The following is an 8,434-nucleotide window of genomic DNA, read 5'->3' as shown; positions in this document are numbered from 1 at the left end:
TACATTTTTTTTTAGAGCCAGAACTTGAAACTAGAATATTAGAATCCATAAAGTCTTAAAAAATTTGAAAACCTTTTGTAAGGACTATACTTTCTGATGTATATTTTTATTTATGGGAGAATGTGTTCAAAGCTTTTAATCAGCTCATCTATCCTCAAACTCAAGTAAAAAAGTATACACTTCGTCTTATTAATAGACACTGCTGCTTTTAAAAATGAATTTTAAGCATTTAGAGAGAAAATTCCATAGCTCGCTCTTAAGCAAATCTGCCCAGCCCTCAATTTTTCAGGTGTCCAAGCACATAACTGCCTCAGTTATATGCTTATTGCCTTGTAGGATGAAAACCTGAGCTGTGATATTTTGACTTTATTTTCTTAAGATTTAAAGTTTCTTTCTGCATTCTTAAATGTAGACAGATTTTGCTATTCATGCTGTCATAAACAAACCTTGTAAGCATTGCCTCTCTACAGTTATTGGCAGCTTGTGCTCTGGATTCTGTAGGACTGTGTGGTGTCAGAGCTGACTTTGTCTCTAAAAACCCGGAGTGGTGAACATCATCATATTTGTTATTTGTGGCACATCATTGCAGGTCCTCCTTGCACAAGCAGCTCTCTCTGGTTTGCAGTGCCAAGCAGGATGTTCCCACAACAGTGGGAACCAGGACTGACCTGGGAGGAAGTGCAGCAGCTGTGTCCTGTAGACTCGTTCTGTTTGTTGAAATACCAGCCAAGACTATTTTTCCCCTCCAACTTAAATAATTTCAGGGTATGTCTAAGTATCAAATGTGCAAGTGTGTTGATGTTTATTTTTACAAAAGGCTAAGTGCACTATTTTAGGATCAATTCAGGCTTCAGTATTTTCCACCTACTCCACTCTGATTTTGGAAACGGGATTTGAGACTGCAGCACCTGACAGCTGGAATACTTTACAAAAGTCTACAGGTAGTGGACAGGACACATATAATTAGAGTGCCAGACCAAAACTGAAATTCCTCACTGTGACTTTAAAATTGTAGCTTTCTAGAGAAGAAAAAAAAAAAAGTATATACATATTGTGCCTTAAACCAGTAAATGAATACACTCTAACTGTAGCCTGTGGACTTCCATAGCCTTATATTTGATTTTTGAAGTTGACCAAAAATATTTGTGTGGATCATACTGAAACTTGATTTTGGGGAAAAATGCTTTAAATTATTTTGACCCCATTTTACACTTAGAGAAATTAAGATTTATGACAAATACAGCATATTTTTTGTTTGGAATCGCACCAACCAAAGTCAGAAAGCTTTAGCTGACCTGAATTTTTCAAGCCTTTCTGTTGTGACCAAAAGAAAAATAAGGAAGGAAAACTAGTTGCAGATATCTGTCTCAGCTTTGAAGCCTGTGTGTCAAATTATTTTTAAACATTTTGCTCTTTAGACCTCAAAAAAAGAAATCCTCTGAATTTTAGTTTAAGCAAAATACTGTATTTAAGCCATTAAATAGCAAAATCTTCACCAGTGTGAGAAGAAAACCAGGCAGAGGCAGGGTTGATTGTTCGTGTTAAGGCTCCAGAAGCTTTGAATAGTAAATTTTACTTTTTAGGAAAAATATTCACATGTAAATGCCTGAAAATTCACATGTAGATTCCCTTTTTTTGAGGAAAAAAAAAATTACACTTTTTTTATCCTAACTCATTAAAGAAAACTAGAACTACTTAAGATCTTAAACTCTTGGTTTAGTATAGTAGAAGGATTTCTTACGTGTATTTTTAATACAAAGAGCTCAGGAAAAGCCACTGCTGGCTTTTCTTATTTGTCTCTAGAGGATTCTTTGTGTGTTTTGAACAAACCCCCCCAAATTCTGACTTCCCCCCCCTCCCATATTAACACCACATAGCACTGAACCTTAGAAAGTGATGCTGTCTCAGAGCTTGTTGTAGTGGAGGTGTTTAGACATGCACACAAACAACTGCCCATCAGCTGATCACAGAGCTGCTTGGAAGCAGTACATAGCAAAGTTGTAAAAAATTTCCTTTCACTGGGCTCCAGCTTCAGTCTGGGTGCCACAGTGCTGCTGCTGCTGAGCACAACATGGAACACACAGTCTTTGTGTCTTCCCTGCTGCTTAAACTCATTCCAGTCACCTCACTTTTTATTTTGTGGTGATATTTCAGCACTCCTGGCCATTGGTGATTTTCTAGCCACTGGAATTCTAGTATTGAAACCCTTGAGAAGGTAGAATTACCTTTAAGGCCTTTATGTATGATGATAACTCGAGAGAAAGTGTAACTTGATTCCTCACTGACCTTTTAGTTGTTTTTTCAAGCACATAGACAGAATAATGTTGGCCAAAATACCTGCTTTGGGTGATTAGTGGGGAAGGATTTGTTGGTTGTAAAAGGACTTAAAACTTTGAAGAAAACATATGTAATTTTGGGGGGAATCTTATCATTTCTCAAGCAGTCTGTCTTAGAAGTTTTTAACTCTTCCTCTGTTTTCAGTTTTTATGTAGCTACCATAAATCTGATGTTGTACATGAACTCGCTCTTAATATTTACTGGTTTTCAGAGATGCTGGCAGGATCTTATCTATAAATGTTTGAATAATGCTATAGCAAATTATTGTGCTTACAAAAATGTTTATAACTAAGTTCTTACAGATCATGTCATGTATCATAAACTTCGGCAAAGTCCTTGTCTTGTGAGATGCTGAGAAAACCTTGGAGAAGAGGTATTTTCAGATGATGTTGTAATTGCTGAAAGATGAAATCTCATAGCCTTTAAAAACTGCATTTAGATACTTTTTTGTTGTAGTTGAGGGCAACTTGATTGGGAGCTACTCTGGGATGTTCTATTTTGTTTGGTGGTTTCCCTAGCTGCAGAGTGTACTTCAATTTTTTTTGTCTTTTTTTTTACACAAGTGTGCATGACTTTAAGTACATTGTATAGCAAATCCCCTGCTAAAGAAACGCTTCTGTATATTTTTGTATGGTATTCCAACGTGCTTGCATTGGTACAGATGGTTGTAATTCACAAGAAGTGCCACTTGGCAGTGCTGCTCTGTGGAATGTTGTGTTACTGCTGTTGTACAAACACGCTGATGAGTGTTGTGAGCAACGTTTGCCTTTAGTCTTGGCTCAGGTACTCGTGTGGAGCAGTTTGGTGCTTTTCCTCCTGACTTGTAATACTTGGGATTCTAAGCAGAAAATAAAAGTAGTAAATAAAAAGCCTTGTGGTTGGAGCAGTACTTTAACAGGTGCTTCTTTCACACCTCAATGCAATAAAGAGAGTTTGATAGATAGGATGAAGCTTGGCTCAGCATCTTAACTCCAGCACCTTAGGCTTCATGAATGGGAAATGCAATAAAATCATAGTGTTTGCTGAATAATACAGTTTATATAGAGCATCATATGTATAAAACTTGTTCTCAGCTAAACTAGTATATTTTATATTACTGTATTTTAGAGGTGAATTGCATGGAACTGAGCAAGCAATGCTATCAGCATTTTCATCTTCACAGCCATTTAATTCAAACATACATGAACATTACTTCTTGTGCCAGAAAGGCTATATAATTAGTACAGACACTTTGAAAACATTTGATTTATTGAAGATGTTTATCAAGAAGACCTAACGCTTAACTTTGGGTGCATTAAAAAGGCAGCACCCTGACATCTGGCTTTGACAGCATTTGTTAAACTTATCTAGTGTCCTCAAAAGTGAGGATGCAATTCAATTCAGTCAGTGTAAGTATACTAATAGTATTTTAATATGAATGTGTTCTGCTTATATTTGACTTTCCCAGAAGGAAAGAATTGAAATTACTAGAAAAAGACCAACCCACACATTAAAATGAGCTCTAGGTCTAAACAGACTTTTTAGCTCAACAGTTTCTCAGAGCTTCAGCTCACAGGAAGCAACAATACAAATGCGTGTAAGGGATTTTCTTTTAGACAGCTCACAGAAAATATATGCTAATTGAGTCTCTTGCATATCTGCATGCTTCATCAGTCACCCAAATTGCCTGAGTTCCTCTGCTAATAAAGCTTGTTTCTTATTTGCAGATGGCTTCAGTATGTTTTACTAGCTGAATATACTGCATATCCCCAGTTCTTTGTAAATAAATCAAAGCAATAAACTAATTGGGGGGGAGGAAAGAGGTAGAAGAAAACTGCCAGCTCTTCTGGCTTTTTTTTTATCTTGTCCTCTTTCCAAAGCTAAAGAAGGAACTAAAATCTAATCCCAAACTGTAAGTCTTGCCTTTCCCCTTTCTGTCATTTTCTCTACAGGAGCATATTTCTACTTCTAGCTGAAATAAATATCTACCTAGAAGACCAAGAAAGGCAGTTCTCTTATACTGGGACCTGCCTTTTTCAAGTTATTCTGGTGCTACTGCTCTGTTCTTGATGAGTTCACTATCTGGAAGTTGAGTGTTATGAAACATAATTGATGGGGCTTGATGGATTTTCTTTTTTGTGTGTATGATTTTTTTTTAAATCCAAATATGCAGAATAATAAACAAGCTGGATAAATTATCTTGATTTTTTTACATACTACTGTAGTTATGAAAATAACACTGCTAGGATTTTGTTTACTGTGTTGCTAATGATGTTTGGATGTCCACAACTTCACCTTCCTGGAAGGGTGGTGGCCAGTTTTTATTTTACTTTGAAAATTTAAACCAAAGAAAAATGTAAAGCTTCTAGTCAGACTTAAACATCTACACTCTGGAGTAAGGTGATGGTCAAATATTTTTAATTTTAACATGTCTATTGAGGGATATATTTTATGTGATACTAAATCATGTATCATCTACATAGCAGAGAGAAGAGTGCAGTGAAATAATAAAAAAAATATGAGCAGCTTTGATATGAAGAATGCTATGCACTAAGGCCAAGGTAAATTAGCAGAGTCCTCCTTGCAGCCTTTGTCTTAGTTTGTAGTGTGACAGGAGGATATTAACTGCTGATAAAATCAGGGAAGGAAAGCAATGCTTCCATTAAAATGTTAAGATTTTGGATATTAAGCAGACCTTACTTTTCCCTCTCTTTTTCCAGCATCAAGAGAGTGATCCATATTTCATTTACTTGAAAACCATTAGTCACCATTCTAGAGATATGGCTAATTACTTTTAACTAAAAATAATATTTTGATAAAGCTGTGCCATTTCTCCTGGGAATTGTTTTAAACTTCCTGTATGCCTATTACCAATTTTCTGCAATATAGCTTGGGAGGAATTTGTACTGCACTGTTCGATAGCAACAGGTCTGAAGAGTATCAAGGATGAAATTCTCAAGGGTCTTTATGTCATGGTTGGAAATGGAATCATTACTGTATTTTTGAACTCCTGCTAACGTCATTGACACCCACCTACATTCTACTAGAAATATAAGTGCAGAGATCAGGTTGTTCACAGATTACGAGGAGACCAACTAAGAAGGGGCAAGCCAAAGTCAAATTCCCTGGTAAGCTCTATTTTAAAGAATGTGAGAGGGAGAATTCCTTTTCTCCCCCTGAGTCAAGTTGTGAAATGGATCTCTAGTATGTTAGACCAGACTGTATTAAATACCATTGCACTTATTATTTTATGTAGTAAAATTTAATGCAGTTTTAAAAACTGAGCTCTCTGGATCTTAAACCATATTTTTGCATTCTCCTTGGAGCACATAGAGTTCTGGTGCTGTATTAGCCACTGAAAATGGCTTTATGTAATAAATGTAAAATTACAAATGTAATATGTTGTGTTGAACGTTCTACTGGTCCCTCAGAAGAGAGTCCAGTGTCTAGAAATAGCTTTGTTATGGGAAACACTTGTTTAGATTAATTTGTTCTTCCAAGTACCTTAGTACTATGAAAACAAAGAGTTGATAGCACATGGATGTAATCTGTGGTGGGCAGACTTTCCTTGGATTCACATGATTTGTGTGTTCCCAGGGACAGCTCTGTAGGATTTAAGGAGTATTTCTGTTTGCCCTTCTTACAGACAGTCTGTTCATCTCCAGCATGTGGAAAGTGCTGCTCCTGGGTCTGTATGTATTATTGGCTGTGAGAGGATTGGCAAAGGGTGCTCCTTTCCAACCAGAAGATAAATGGAAGCCTCTTGATAACCCCAGAAACAGAGACCTGGTAAGGAAATGTTTCAAGAAAGAGAGCTGAAGTTCTGCGTGGTTTTTTTGTTTTCCATGAAGAGACTCCTTATCATCTAAATTTAAAGGCAAGAGGGGCCCATTAGATGTAAAATTAGGAGCTGTGCACTTTGTATGGTCAATAACCATTTCTCAGTCAAGATGTACCCCTTAACTGAAGAGACATTCTCAGGGCACAGTAGTGCATAAAACATGCTTATATATCCAGCAGCTTTCGTTTTTAAGAAATTATTTTGATTATACAGCCACTTGTTTTATGAAACAGAAGAGGAATGATTACCGTGTTTCTTTCAAATGTGTGCTCTGATTGCATGTTGTTTCATCTCATGGAAGTACAAATAAGTCTGCATCTGACAGCTATGAAAATGCCACTCAGAGAACATTTACATAATCTTAAAAAGAATTTGTAATGGAAATTTTTTGTTTTCCTGTAATATTTCCTCAGTGTTTTAAGAAGCTTTTATTTCTCCTTGAAAGTGATTGTAAGGGACAGTTCAAATAATTTGCCCGTTGTTGCTGATTCTGACCGAAATGTTTACAGAAGTGTCCTGTTTGCTCTCAGCAGGGCTTTGGCCCTGGGGTGCAGTTATCTCACAGCCCCTGTGGTTCAGTGGGGAGCACAAATGAGCAGGACACAGTTGCTGCTCTTCTGACATCAGATGCACAAGCCATGGATGGAGTGGGCATGTCTGAATTAGGTTACCTACACTGTATCAGGTAATGATCAGAACAGAGGATTTCATCCCACAGAAGAATAAATACTACATCTAAGTTGTGTCAGTAGAAATAATTAATCTCCATGGGTCATACACTACTTATTTTCACATCCATGGTCTGTTCAGTTTTTCAGAACGCTCCAGGCTTACTTCTCGGGCAGGGGTCTCGATCTCAGAAAGTTCCCAGCTACTTTCACTGTGAACAATGAAGGACCAAGGCTCTACTCAGATCCTATTGCTTCTGCATTTGCAGATTATGAAGAAAAGAAAAAATCCTTTCAGAACTATTTCAAAGGCTGAAAGATTCTGCTGATGAAGGTAAAAGAAGGTGCCTTGTCCTGTAATGTTGTTATGTGTAACCAAGAAAGATTCTGATTGAAGTATAAAAGGAACTTCTTTCTCAGAAGGAATTAAAAATGTAGTACCTTAACCCTTGCCTGAAGTGGGGTTTAAAATTCTCGAGGCTGAGATTTATGAAGTCATTATTACTTAGATAAAATAACACATGGTGCTTGTGCAGATCTATATAGACCCTGATTTTTTTTGTTTTCTCTTTTTTCTCCCCTCCGTCATATGGAGGAGAATTCTGAAAATGTACAGATAATAGGGGATGCAGGTTTTATGGAAGGAATTGAGTAAGATTACAAATTGAGATTAATGGTTCTTGTGATATATATACGTGTATTAAGAAAATTAATTTAGACATAAGTTATTGCACTAATAAAGCATACATTATCTTTTACATTCACAGTAAATATTGTTTTCTTCTGGTTTACAAATAGCTTTCAATTTCAATAAGATTTAAATCAAAGCATTTTGGTGATTTATTCAGTATCTTAAAGTGCTTAATTTGTAATCAATATTCAGCTTAGGATGTCCAGCTCTGTCCTGTTCTTGGCCTGCTTAAGACCTTGTCTGTTTATAATCAAAATCAAAGTTTTATTCTTATTATTATGAACCATAATAAAGATTGCATTCTAATTTTAATACTAAATTCTCTTTTTGCTGAGTTATTATATCAGGAAAAACAGAAGCACCACAGAATGTGTATTTTGTGCATGAAAAAAATGAAAAGGGAATTCAGAAGGGATGCTCTACCATAAGTCACAGCAGCAGTGAGAAAATGACTGGTGGAAGTTTTGTCCTGCATGATTCAGAATAGTCATGGCAGTTCTTGTCTGTGTTCAGAACTGTTTTGTGGGAACAGAGGTTCAGCCAGTGTTTTCTTGTCTTGGTTTGGATCATACCTTGGTTGCATATGGATATTTCTGTATGTCTCACTATTTGTATTTTTTTTTTTTTGTCTTTTTTAGGCATTAACTTCAGAACTCCATGCCAAGTGGAAGCCTTCATAGAAAAATTTGACTGCTTTGACTTTTTAACTGTTACCTGACAATTCCAAAGTTTCTTCACTGTCACCGTTTCTGCCGATGGAATCCGGTGTCCTGCTGCAATGAGCATTAATCTGTCTCTTGACAAATGCGTGCTCTTCGGCTACTGCAGTCTGTGAGCAGAATTGTGCTTAAGCGTGAATAAATGAGGAGTGCAAGAGCGTGCATTTAACTGCTGCCGAGTGTCTTTGTTCAAAGCTGG

At 36.6% G+C, this 8,434-nt stretch overlaps 1 protein-coding gene across 2 annotated transcripts; it reads left to right on the top strand.

Moving 5' to 3' along the window:
* Positions 1 to 5,704: 5,704 nt before the first annotated feature.
* Positions 5,705 to 8,237, top strand: C7H2orf66 (chromosome 7 C2orf66 homolog). Of its 2 annotated transcripts, none has more exons than XM_053982078.1 (3): positions 5,705 to 6,105; positions 6,968 to 7,159; positions 8,155 to 8,237. In XM_053982078.1, exons 1-2 carry the CDS (start codon positions 5,983 to 5,985, stop codon positions 7,139 to 7,141), a joined length of 297 nt encoding a protein of 98 aa, XP_053838053.1. In that variant the 5' UTR covers positions 5,705 to 5,982; the 3' UTR covers positions 7,142 to 7,159; positions 8,155 to 8,237. The 2 variants fall into 2 exon arrangements, with proteins under 2 accessions (XP_053838053.1, XP_053838052.1); XM_053982077.1 differs by having other exon boundaries at positions 5,707 to 6,105; positions 6,968 to 7,169.
* The last annotated feature ends 197 nt before the right edge of the window (positions 8,238 to 8,434 follow it).

The sequence above is a fragment of the Vidua macroura genome, chromosome 7 (assembly GCF_024509145.1).
Source record: "Vidua macroura isolate BioBank_ID:100142 chromosome 7, ASM2450914v1, whole genome shotgun sequence".
Lineage (NCBI taxonomy): Eukaryota > Metazoa > Chordata > Aves > Passeriformes > Viduidae > Vidua > Vidua macroura.
Note: the sequence above shows the minus strand (reverse complement) of the source record. Positions and strands in the feature narration are given on the sequence as shown.

Bases quoted from the DNA above. Each gene is read 5' to 3' on its own strand.
- C7H2orf66 (XM_053982078.1), top strand. From the start codon at position 5,983: ATGTGGAAAGTGCTGCTCCTGGGTCTGTATGTATTATTGGCTGTGAGA. The intron at 6,106-6,967 runs GTAAGGAAATGT...TGGTCTGTTCAG, and splicing joins ACCCCAGAAACAGAGACCTG to TTTTTCAGAACGCTCCAGGC.